The following is a 13,440-nucleotide window of genomic DNA, read 5'->3' on the forward strand; positions in this document are numbered from 1 at the left end:
AAGGAGGGAGAGATGGAGGGTCCTAGATAAGCCACTGCAAACCAGCAGCTCACGTCTCTTTTTAATTACAAATATGTTGATAATGGGCTATTATCTTTGAAAGGAGAGGCCCTTGACTAACATATGAGAGGGAAAAAGAGGAGGGTGTTTGCTGATTGAGAGCGTCCTCTACACAACAACATAAAGAGTCCCTGTGGTTCCAATAATTTTGACAAGATTTTCTGAATCTGTATCCTTTTAAATGCAGGATTGATATGGAGTTAATATCAAGTAAAGAAAGCGAGGAATACCCTCCAGTGCAGAGCTTGGATGCATTTTGACCTAGGGTTTTAATAACCGTGGACTACTCCCTGCTTCCATTTTCCTGGGCTGTCCAGCCAGAGCAAAACAGTGCCCCCCTCTGGATTATAGTAGAAACTGCAAACACAACATGACCACTCTGAGGCAAGAGCTGCTATCATTGGTAAACAACAAGATAGTGAAGATTACAAGTCAAAATAATGCAGTTTTTATTATGTATTTGTTTCAAGTGGCGTTTCTGGGCACTTCACGTGTGAAAGAACATGCTCCGGGGTTTTTAATAAAGACTCAGTGTGCATTTAGTTCCGCCCCAAACCTCTCCATAACACACACACACACACACACACACATGCATGGATGTAATGTGCATTACACACCTCAGAGAGTGTATGACATGACATGTCCCAGGTGTGAAAGGGTCCGTGTTGGACTTGACATGCCGCTGGCAGGTGATTAGCAGGGAGTCAGACCTCGTTGCTCCCCATCAGACATTATCGCACTGAAGGCTCCATCTCCATAATACATAATTATAAGAGTCATATAAACGTCCTTCACATGTCTGCAGGCGTTTTTCAAAGAAACCCAGAGCTGGAGTGCATAGACAGAAAAGACTACTATTGTTTTTGGGTTGCAGTCACAAGAGGATGTAAACTCTGTAGCGTCTACATCTAGAGCCAGACTCTCTCCACCACGTAAGGTGGTGATGGAGTGGTGTGAGGTCACTAATGATTCTGTCAATCAGTACCTTGGCTGGTATGTCACAGCAAGTCTTCTGACATTCAGGGCTGTCACTCCTCCTGGCCCAGCTCAGGCACAGCGGAAACCAAGCGCCCCCCACACCTGCATAGCTAGCATACCGTACATCTTATCTTGGTGAGAGATTATGACAAGAGGGATTATGTCAATTAAATCTGCAGCCCACAGATCCGGCATCACTCCAGAGGAATACAAAAAAGTAGAAACCCACTAGTAGGCTGCCTCTTCAATCAATTTACACCTAATGAATGAAGAAAAATGATTAAACATGTGAACTGCCTCCATGAGGCTTCAATAAACCTAAACTAATTCAAGGGAATCCGTAATCGCCTGACCTAGGCTTTCTGCATTGTCCCTGGTATTACAGTAACAGGATTGCAAAGGCATTGGCTGCAGTTACAACCATCCTCCAGCGACAAAGAAACTGGTGGGGGTTAGCATTAATTTCCAAAGCCTTATGTTGCATTTGCATAATTACCATAAATCATCACAGGGATGTTCTGGTCCACAGTGGAAGAGGAGTGGGGAGAGGCTATTGGGAAATGCCATTTCTTGGAAGGGTGACAGTGTGCAGCAGACCACTGTGTTGATAACTGGCCTTGTAATGATTAAGAATAATCTTGCGGTCCTTTAAATAATGTAAAGGACACAGCGAGGCATGTCCTGGTGTCCATGAAAGTGAGGGTTTGTACAGAATCTATGCTCTAAAATATCTGCAGCATGAAACAACTGTAATAATAGTGATATACTTGAATACTATTTCTAATGATATTCAATCTTCTCTAGTGTCTGTTTTTCTTTTCTGAATCAAGGATAAAGGACCATATGCTGTACATATTGGGAAGCCCTTTGAGGTGAAATTTTTGATTTCCGATCTTGGGCTATTTAATTACAATTGGCCTGACATGCTTTAGATACATTGCTTTGACATACATTATGATTTTACTTTGACATTCGAGACCATCTTGTGATGTGATCACTCCAGCCTTGATAGAGCAATCCGTGATCTACAACGAATGTGGGCCAGGGGCATTAAGTGGAAGTGCAATGGCCCCTTCTCTACTTCCGACCCCTCTACTTCCGGCCCCTTTGCTCGGACCACAACCATCATCAGACTTGATCTTTACTGTGATCTCAGATACACAGCTGTAAAGTTTTGAGACTGTGTTTTGCACGGCTGTGATGCTACAGTCATATAAACACCTGGCAAAGTACTCCAAACCAATTGGACGTGGCATTCAAGCACTTCCCTTTCCAGTGGCTCACTACTTGAAAACTGGTAGGCTGCCTTTGTCTACCTACAAGTAAATGGTACACCATGAGGTTAATGTACAGTAAATACAACAGAATGGGGGCACGGTGAGCCTGAGGGGGAGTCACTCATACAATAACAATGCCTAGACCTTAGGGTAATAACCATTCCACTGGGGTGACACAATATGTGACCTTCCCTGCTTTCTTCCATCTATAGTGATGAAAGGTTGGTTGTACAGTGAATAAAAAGAGACTATGCTGCTATGATTGTAAGTATGTGAGCTCAGTGACAGGGGCACAGTTTGGACCCTGTATTGGATTAGATGGGTGAAAATGAATGCGAGGGGTTAAATGCTTTGACACAGTCAGTGCAGGCTACTGGCTCAGTAATCTGCTGAATGCTTTGTGTAATGATGACAGAAAAGTCAGCGGGTTATTCCAGGACAACTCCGAGCAGACCTCGAAGTTCACCCTGAGACCTGAAGGTGGTGAAACATAGCCGAATGTGTCTTATCTCCGCGCAGCCAACTCCTGCTTTATATACCTGCACTGCACACAAAGCGTAGACATACAGTAACTCCATGGAAATTCCCCAAACTTTGCCTAATCTCTTTTTATCTCCCCTGCCAGGCTTCCATAGCTGTTGCTGCAGCTGCGTGACCTGATAAAGCCAAGAGAACAGTAGGTGGGTTTGCAAGTGATAAAGAGACAGAGACTGAAACAGAGAGTGAGAGCCAGAAGGATGCAGAGAGGCTCCGAGGCCAGCATGAAGGAAGAGAGGAGAGAGAGAGAAAAAAAGAAGAGAAAGACATGAAATATGAAAGGCAGAGGCAAAAATAAACTATGACATGACAGGAAAAGAGAAGGAGGAGGGGAACATTAAGAGAGCGCTGATGGAAAGGGCAGAGAAGGAGAAGCACGACAGCTGGCAGACGGGGAAGGCGGTGCTGCTCTGCTCGGCCCAGTCTCACTGCACCTCAGCGAGCCAGATGGACTAACCTGCCCCTGTGTGCCCTTCACCAGCCAACACACACATTTATATATGCGGGAAAACATGCTTTGCACAAGTCAATAAAGTAAATACATTTTCTGTACCTTTATCATCCATGTTCACCTGACACATCACTCTCCAAAACCTGAAGAAACCCCTTATTAACACATTCAAACACAGGCAGGCGTCACATAGCTAGAGCTATATTACTTTTGCGATCTTGAGGGTGTTGCTTTCCCAAAAATGTCATCATGTGTGTCTGCTACAACTGACTCAATCACTTCCCAGGAAGAGCCACAAAAAAAAACCTCCCTGTGATACAGGATCTCCCTCTAGTGTATAAACTTGGCTACTACATCCTAGATTACAGTTCAGCACCGAGGCAATGGACAGCTCTCAAATCCAAAATGCAGGTCTCTAATAAGCTCAGAAGCAAGACAGAAAACTTGACTTTATTCTAAAATCCAGGATTAAAACACTTAAAATATTCAACAAGAAAAAAAAAACTTGTTTATGTTCAGATCTTCTCTGGATGTTTGTTTCCATCTTCATTTCTCTAGTAATTTAGTGGCAATCCTGCAAGAAAAACATTCGGCCAGGCCCCAAACACTATTGATTGATGTCTGGTTATAAAAAGACATCTATCATCTAGACAGTCTGAAATTAAAGCTGTAGTGGTCTGTGTGTCCACGCGCCTGTGTCTGTGTGTTTGTGTGTGTGCCCACTCTCCCTTGTGTTTGTACACGCGTGTGTACTTGTAGGTGGTCGGGGGGCTGTGTGTTGACGCGGTGCAGTATTATGAAACAATAAAATTCAGACAGCTGATTCATATCTGGGCATAAAAGCCAGAGTTTTGTTAGGTTCCTCTTTAATGAAACCTATAATTTCTGCCTCCCTCTGTGGTGTTGCTATGGAGCAGAGGGATCGATCATAAAGAGAGATATCCAGAGCTGCTCTATTTTGCAGGATTGCCATGGCAATGAGTGAGCTTAGATACAGTGTGAAAGATCGTTTACACAGTAAAGAGTCGCATGTCAACTGTATTTCAGTCATACACTGCTGAGAACATCGCCGTCACCCCTCCTGAAAACACACAAGGATGAAAAAACAGCTTTCTTATAGAAACACACAAAGGGCGCAAACGCACACACGCACACATGCTACAGTGTCATGCAGCACGGTTTTGTCAAAGACTGATGTTATGGGCACAAAGGTTACAAATTCAATCACTTTAGAGATGGCTCCCACATCACAGTGTCTCCTTTCTTGCACATGTGTGCATCCATGAATATATCGGCCCTGCCCGGTGTGGACTGAGAAAGTATCGCTGGGTCCACACAAACAAAGTGTTTGAAATTCAAACAGGGGGGAGCTGTCATATCCAACAAATGCATCACTTTACAGAGAGGACAATCAAATAATGAGAGGAAAAGGGACACAGAGAGAAAGTGTATGATGTGAGACGGAGAAGGCATAATATAGCAGATAATTGGTAAATGGACTTGTGTTTGTATAGCGCCTTTCTAGTCTTCTGTTCAAAGTGTTTTTACATTATATGCGATATCTACCCATACATCCATACGCTGGTGGCTGAGGCTACCATACAAGGTGCAGGCTGTTCTCATGCACTGTTCGTACTTATACCTACAAAAATAACGCACCAAAATTTGTACATATCACATGTAGGCATGAGCCACTAATTTGTGTATAACCCACACATTTGGGAAGGCTGCGATCACATGACCACTGCACTGACAAGATAAGATAATTCTGTATTCGTCCCACAGCGAGGGAATTTGCAACATTACAGCAGCAAAGGGAGTGCAAACAGGAAGCATCAGTGAAAAACAAAACAAAAACAAAGAGTGATATAATAAGCAAAGACAATAAAACACAAAGCAATATAATAAGAGAGCAGACGGGAGTGAATGAGGAAATAGCCCCACATGGACACAGATTAGGTTTTGTGGATGGGTCACAAAACACAGGACTTTCCCCCAGGAGACCCGGTTCTGAACAATGTGAAACCAGGTTAACTTCGAGTCAACCAAAATAACTTTACTTGCCTAAAGCTGACCTACTTAGTACATAGTTTGTGTGTCTGTGCTTCTTTACTCTTGTCCAGCTTCGTTGTCTTTGTTTAGCTGTATGTCAACGTTGGTTTCTGTCCCACATTGATGGTTTTGGCACAATGAGAACTCCTGACAATCTTATTTTTATGCTCCTTTTTAACTGTTGGCACACATGACCAATAAACTTTATTCTGACTGATTTACTGATGGATACGTTCATCTAGTTATTAAATAGATCTGTCTACTCCTCTAAAACTCCTCTAAACATTAGAAAATAGTCTAAACACAATCTAGAAAATAGTTTTGTAACAGGGGCTAGTTGATTAAATATTGCTACCCTCGCTAGTTGGCAAGGATATTAACAAAGTTCCTGTTAAACAATGACACTTACCCAATAAAAATGTAGTCATGATCAGGCACGTTTCCTAAATAATTATTGTCTTAAAGAATATCACTTTCAATAAATATTATTTGTTTAATGAAAAAAAAAACTGACCCACTTAACTTAACGTTAAGTACATGTCGTTATTCGTGGAGCTCTGATTCGTTGAATATCATACAAACCATTATATGAGGCCACCTTGCAAGGTGCCACCTGCAAATCAGTTCAACATTCACATGCACTCACACACCAATAGAATCAGGGGCTATTTCGAGTTCAGTATCTTGCCCAAGGATACCTCCACATGCAGGCTGGAGCAGGGGATCAACCCACTGATCTTCCGACTGGGACGACCCGCTCTACCTCCTGAGCCACAGCCACAGATATCAGTTGGACAGTGGCGATCAATCAGGTTAAAAAAAGAAAAGAAAAAAGAAATTAAAAAATCATGAACTCGCATGAGAGGAGAAGCTGAGCCTCTGTTTCCCAGAGGGGAGAGCAGATCCACAGTGTCAGCACATTCAACCAGTGAACCAACATCTGTTTTTCATCTTCCTTTCCTCTCCACCGCTCACCTCCATCTCCCTTGACCTTAGTCACACTTGCCCATGTGCGCACACACCCACACACACATACACACTCCTCTCAGTGATGATCACATGCTTTTGTCGGAAGCTCTGAGTCACTGAGCTAAGCATGTCCCGGCATCCCAAAGGATCTCAAACACGATCACTACTATGTGTGTGCGTCTAGAATATAGACTGCCTCCTGAATTCCACCCACAACCTTCTTGACCTGAATACTGACTAGTCAGCTGCTCACATCCCGTGTTACTGTAAAACCACCTGCTCTGAAAAGAGCACATATTTATGCTAGTTGGTAACCACTCTGGATTCTCTTCACTCATCACCCATTTGACCTCCTTTTATCCACAAGAATCCAAATCAAACAGTCTTCTCCTGTGTGAAAAGCTTTTCTCTGTAGCGATTGTGTGGACAAGTACCACCTAAGTGTGCTCATACACAGAACTCTCCCAGCTGTCTCGGAGATTTAACCTGCCTGTTGACTTCAGGCTCAGAGATTAGTCAAGAAGTGTACACACACTTGCTATTCAGCCAGAAGACGGCAGGCAATGTCAGTATAGAATTATAATGACCAGAACAGACGCAGTGGAGAAAATCCTGGGGATTTATCGTGGGCTGGTTAAATGAAGGGAAGACGTGCTGAATGAGAATAGCTGTTCTGCTGATTTCAGTTCTCAGTGTGCTGGTGCTGGGAGAGAAAGTGTGTGTATGTCAGACCAAATCCTTGTATATTTACTCTCTGCTCCCAGAGAACAGGCTGAATGTGAGTCTGCATACTGGAGAAATGAGCTGAGAGATGCTGCCCCCTTCTGGACAGGGATGAGACTATACACACTGTCCCATATTCTCCACATAAGGCAGCACAAAATGCTAAACACCACAGCTGTAACATCCCATATATAACACATACTTATAACACAAGTACATACAAAGCCTTTTTGAGACATCACTGATACAGCCATGTCCTCAACTGTCACAGCAAAGACACACATCTCTACACACACAGCCTCAGTGACACACCGTCAGTCACAGCGATGTTCAAATGCCTTGGATTTGTAATGGAGAATATGTCTGACATAGGCATGACTTACTGGGGTGCTGCCATCTGACAGGGTCATCATGCTGATTGACATGCTCATCTTGTCGGAGGAGGACAGGGAGGGTGGGGAGGGGCTCCTCTTCTCAGCTTCCTGTCTCTGGAGGAAGTCACGCCAGGCCCGCTGGATACTACGTGTGGTGATAAAGAGACAACGTATAAACACAAGTATGGATGATCATTTGAGATTTTAAGATATTTTATAATACAATGCTGAACTGCTAAAATTTTGCCATTAAAGGAGCAGTGTGTAGGATTTAGTGACATCTAGTGTGAGGATTGCAGATTGCAGCCAGGTGAAACTCCTGTGTGCCAAGTGTGATCTCCCAGTTAGGATTCCTTTAGTTTTCATTGTTCAGGAGGTTTTTATCGCGAGCTGAATTATCCACAGAGATCTCTTCCTCTCCAAAACAAATGGACCAGGTGATAAATAGTGGTAGAAACACTGAATAAAGCAGTTTTAATGTTTAAAATCGGTGTTTCTGCAATGCTGTTCGGCATGTTGCAGACAGGGCTGCTAGCCCAGCACCTGCTAATTTATGCTCACCTTTTTCCCCTGATTACTTAAGATCAAGGTGTTCAGGAGGTTTTTACTGGGAGCCAAATTATCCGCATGGGTCTCTTCCACTTCTAAACAAACAGACCAGGTGATTCAAACCAGTACAAACAGAGAATGCAGCAGTTTCATTTTAAAAGTCTGTGTTTCTGATGCTGTTATGCTCATAGCAGAGGGGCTGCTAATTCCAGTGGCTGACACGAAAAATGCAAATTGCCCTATCTAGAGCCACTGTTTGGTTTGTCCAACTCCTTTTGACCCATTGTGACAGGTCACGTATGACCATGAGTTGTACATTCACATAACCTTACAAGGTCATTTGACTCCCTTTTAGGAGAGGCAAAACTGTACAGTAGTTAATAGGGAAATGTGAAGATTGGACATGAGAACATGAGAGATATATTTTTCATTTTTCCTATCCTGTTAATCATCAACCGGTCACAATTCTCCTGCTACCTCAATGAAGGTTCTTGAATCTCAGGTTGGGAATCACTGACTCTCTGTTGAGGTACCTAACACACAGATCCAATACTTTAGGGTGGCGCTAGAAACACTGCAGTCCGGTGATTGGTCAAGAGAGAATCGTCAGAGGAAATACAGCAAGAGCTGGACGGAGCAGTGATGCAGCTTTTACCATCTGGTAAGGATCCAGCCTACATTTGCGAATACTGTCTGTGGTAGGAACACTACACAGATCTCGTGTTAAGGTACATGTCTGCACAGATTATGTACAGGCTCTAAGGGTACTATACCAGAAGAATTTGGTGGAAACACAGCTTTAGAGGAAAGTATCCAGAGAGGTAATTCTATTTTATATGGTCAAACTTCATGAAATTAAAACTGATATTTTCAGCTGTAGATAAAATATATACTTACATCAACACCTTGGTCTCAATGGGCGGCCTGTAGATGTTGATATTGTTGTATAGGTCCATGGTCAGATGATTACTGAGAAGAGGAAGGGGTGTAGGGGACATTCAGAGGACACACACAAGCCCAATCTCAGTCTGGGTTATCAGTAATTAAACAGCGATGGCTTGGTCCCATCTGCAGGGAGAGCGGCTTTTACAGCAGCACAAGAGGCTGCTCATTCTGTCACTGTGTTGTGTTTATTGTTGATGTGTGTGTGTGCGGGCATGTGCATGTGTGTGTGTGTGTGTGTGTGTGTGTGTAAACCCACCTCTGCAGCTGGAAACCCCCATCATTAACATGCTTGAAGCCACTCTGGATACTCTTCAGCTGCTCCTATGTGAGACAGATACAGAAGGAGGGACAAACAGAGAGAGAAAGAGACAGAAACAAGAAAGCAGTTGACATCTCAGATATGCGGCTTTGGTGCAGACAGAGGAGGAAGGAGGAGATCCCTGCAGTGTATGTGTGTGTTTGTGTGTGTGTGCAAATATGATTAAATGTTTGGCAGATGTTTGATCATTGTGCTGAGCTCAGGGACCCCTGCAGCAAGTGGTTTGGCAGCATTTTGGCTCAGTTAGATGTTTTCTTGTGAAGTTAGTGAAGTAAGCTTCAGAAAAACTCGGCTAAAACGCTGGTTAAGCATTTTCAAGGCGCTCGGCCCAGAGGCACAAAGAGCGAAGTCAAACACGGAGAGACAGGCTAGGCGGAGAAGATACAGCAGGACATAATTCATGAACTATGGCACAGTTGTTGCACAGATGTGGCAGACGCGTTGGAGATTAGAGCGATGAAACTTTACACTTTCACTTAAATGACTTTTAGCTCCTTTCTCCGCTCCTCGCCTGCTGCTCTCCTCCCCTCAGCTCCATCCTTGAGCTTTAATAGTGCTGTGTAATGAGGACAGGCCTGCCTCTACATAATTGAGCAGACTAATTCAATTACAAGAGAGCAACAAAGTTTAAGTGGAGCAGTTCCTCCTGATGAGCCAAGAGGGTCACATCGGGGCACTGAGCAGCTACCAGCTACGTCACAGTGTATTTGCATGTGTATATGTGTGAGTGTGTGTGTGTGTGTACAGCAAAACCTGCAAAATTCCCCATTTTTATTCGACTTTTTGTTTGATTGCACCGTTAATGCATAATGAAGGATGCATGAAATAATATATTGCATTTATTAGATGGCAGATTGGCCTATAAAGAGACTCACACTAAGAAATATATTACATCCATTAGAAGCACTACCACACTAAGAAAAATTGCTGTACTGCAGTGGTTACTTGGTGTTTCGATCTTGGGTGTTTAATATTCATTATATAGCGATATATGCTTCCCCCTTAATAGTTATGAAAGGGTCTGAGAAAAAGCACCCTTTGAAGTGTAAATGAGCATATATACAGTATATATATATATATGAATGTGTATGTACACTAGAATTGAGGATTACAGGATTTTCAGGATTTTCTAAACCCCAAATTGCTGTTGAAGCACACTGCATCATATATTCTTTTTTTTTTTAAATAAAAAGGTCTGTCTTGTTTGGCTGTTTGCCCAATTTGACTGTGGCAGGCAGTGTTGTTTTTCTCATTACTCTCCCTCCCAGAAGGAACAAGCAGCTCATTAGACAGAATCAAGGACTTTGACTAGTGATCAATGATCGCATCAAGGAGCTGTTTTTCATCTCTTTCGGTTTGTCTTTCCCTCTCAGTTTCTCTCTGATGAAAAGAGGATCTGTGAAAGCGTGACTGCGGACTGGGATGTGGATTCCGTACAACCCCGACCCCTCCTGAACTTTCTTCTTCTGCTTAGAGAGTCAATGTCACCGCAGCCTTTCCAAATCCTAATGCTGTCCTGGACAGAGAGCTGTCTGTCTCTTATAGAGTCCGTCACTCTGACACACACACACACACACACACACACATCCAGTCATATGCTATTAAACTAACTTTAAAAAGTGCAATTTTGCGACTCTGGGGACAGGCAAAGGCAGAGAGAATGAAAGGAAGGAAAAAGTAAGAGAAATACAGACAGAAGAATAACCCTAAACACAGAATAAAGAAAGACTTGTCGAGTGAAATAGATAACAGACAGAGACATAATCAAATGGCAGTGATGGAGAGATGAGCCGAGTATAAACAAGGAGGGTGTGTGTGTGTGTGTGTGTGTGTGTGTGTGTGTGAGAAAGAGCGAGAGAGACTGTTAGCCTCTGGGTAATGGAGTTGCTGGGAGAATGAATGAGCCAATCATTTCAATTTCCCCTTCAAGTTACTGATGGCCCTGCCACAGGCCTGGCCAGGCAAACTATTAGCCCACCTCAGAAACAAGTACACACACACACCTACACACACTCACACACACAAAGTATGTAACAGAAAAAAGCATTCATGCACACATGAGCACGACCTTACCTACAAAGGCATTTCTATTTACATACTGGCCTCTCCATCAACACCTCAACTTAGAGTATCACCTTCTCCCACTGTAGTGTTCTCTTAAACTAGTGAGTATCAGATTATCAGTTGTATGAAGGGACATGTTATGTCAATTTAATTGTAATGACTTGGTGACTGCGTACAAAAACACTTTTGAGCAAAAATAACATGTTGATAACAGCATTACTGCTGCAGGTAATGATATTACACTACATTATTATGAAATTACAGCCTCTCATACTTTCATTATCGAGCCATTATCAAGTGCTGCAATTATTTTTCTAGATAAATAAATAGGATTTAATTGATGGCAATGTCTGTAAAGATTTTGATGCATCCTTAAAACGGGAAAATGTTTCAATTAAAATGTCATATAATTTTGATATGGGTTGGACTTGGCCCACAGGTGACTCTCATAACAGAGAACCTAAAGTAACTATGCCATTTTTCTCTTTGTCTCATGTGTTTTACAGTATTTTACGTTAACAATACATTAATTACACACTCTTATGGTTCCCAAATTTAAGTTTGTGAGCATAATCTGCAGCAGGTTGCATTTAAAACTTCACCCAACCCTAAACTTCATGACTGGCACTTTGAGAAGGGAATCTTTACTGTATCTATTTTTCATTTACATTTGTATCACTGTTTCTATCATTGATTGTGTGTGTGTTATGTGTGATATGAATGTGTGTGTGTGTGCTTACAAAACAAAAACTGATATCTGGAGCGCATTATTCACCACTTAAATAAAACTCTGACTTCAGCAGGAAATTTACAACCATCCTAATACACGGTATTGATTCCAAAATCTACAGCACTTTGCAGTAACTGCGCAACAAACCAGTGGCTGCATGTGTTGCCTTTTCTCCTGCTCTCCACACCTGTATCCTTCCATCCCTGCCTCAGTGGAAAACCCCATCCCGTATCTGGAGTAGGAATGCCAAAAAAGTACCGGAACATAAACCAGAGGTTTGCATAATTTAGTGGCAGAGTTGACAGGAAATCTATAGTCATTTTGGGCTTTGGCAGTGCCAAGCAGGCTTGTATTGATTGGTGTGTATACGTGTGTGTGTGCGCAAATATGTGTGTTGGTGGATTTATGGTGGAGTCAGGCAAAGCGGGGAGAGACGGAGGCAGGGAGGAAGAGAGAGAGAGAGATGCTGATGGAGGAGAGACCTTGAACCCGCAGTATACTATACAACAACAGAGGAAATAGAGCTACTGACAGCCAAATACAGACCACAAGCCCTCTTATGTTGCCCATCCCTCCTTCACCCCCTCTCTATCTCCACCTCTGCCATCAATCTTTTCTCCTTCACTCCATTTTCTCCAACTAATATGAAAATAAAAAAGACGGGCATGAGGAGGTGATGAGAAAGCACAGAATTAAGAGAGATGGAAAAGGGGAAAATGATGATTCGATCATCACTGAGAAATGTGCTGGCCTCCTTCTTGGACAGAGGGAGAGGAATAAGGAGTACAGTGGACTAATAGTTGTTTGGGAGGTTTTAGAGGTTATAGGGCCTGCAGGAGATATCAGCAGGCTCCTTGGCTGCCTTTGCCCTTACACTACTCTATATAGCAGGGGTGTGTGGAAAAGGCTTCCTCCCCTAATTACTGCGTATAAACCCAGCAGTCCAGGCTTCCTGCTGGATCTGATGCAGGCCACAGCGTGCTCTGCGCCCAGGGAGATGAGGCGTCTCTGAAGCAAACACATGGTGGCAATCATGCAAAGGCAAAAGGGCAACAATGGTTGATATGTTATCTAATGAATTAGTACCCCACAAATTAGTGCCCCTATGTTAGGTGAGCCCAATCTCATTTCAAAGTCGTCGAAATCCGACACTTGGGCAGTTACTTGCGGCATCAGAAACCAATAAAAAAAAGGCGTCCTTGAACGTCGGAATGATACGCAGCCGGTTGCCGTTATAGTTTAATGGTGCCTGGAGGCGTCAGGGGAAACGTGGCGGAACAAGGACGAAAGTTAAGGCGGTGAAAGTCTGACTGGGGCGGGCAGGAGGAGTGTTGGATGGGTCCAACAAACACGGACCTTCACCCCGAGAGAGCGATGTTCATGTCCCGTAATATTCTAAAGCCAAACCCTGT

At 43.2% G+C, this 13,440-nt stretch overlaps 1 protein-coding gene across 1 annotated transcript in view; it reads right to left on the reverse strand.

The window, feature by feature from the left end:
* schip1 (schwannomin interacting protein 1) overlaps window positions 1–13,440 on the reverse strand; it is a 281,861-nt gene that overhangs the window by 176,451 nt on the left and 91,970 nt on the right. Inside the window, exons 6-8 of the mRNA XM_050068304.1 lie at window positions 9,172–9,236; window positions 8,868–8,939; window positions 7,431–7,566 (exon numbers count right to left, since the gene is read on the reverse strand). Coding sequence (XP_049924261.1) covers window positions 7,431–7,566; window positions 8,868–8,939; window positions 9,172–9,236 — 273 coding nt within the window. The remainder of the gene's footprint in view (window positions 1–7,430; window positions 7,567–8,867; window positions 8,940–9,171; window positions 9,237–13,440) is intronic.

The sequence above is a fragment of the Epinephelus moara genome, chromosome 2 (genome assembly GCF_006386435.1).
Source record: "Epinephelus moara isolate mb chromosome 2, YSFRI_EMoa_1.0, whole genome shotgun sequence".
NCBI lineage: Eukaryota > Metazoa > Chordata > Actinopteri > Perciformes > Serranidae > Epinephelus > Epinephelus moara.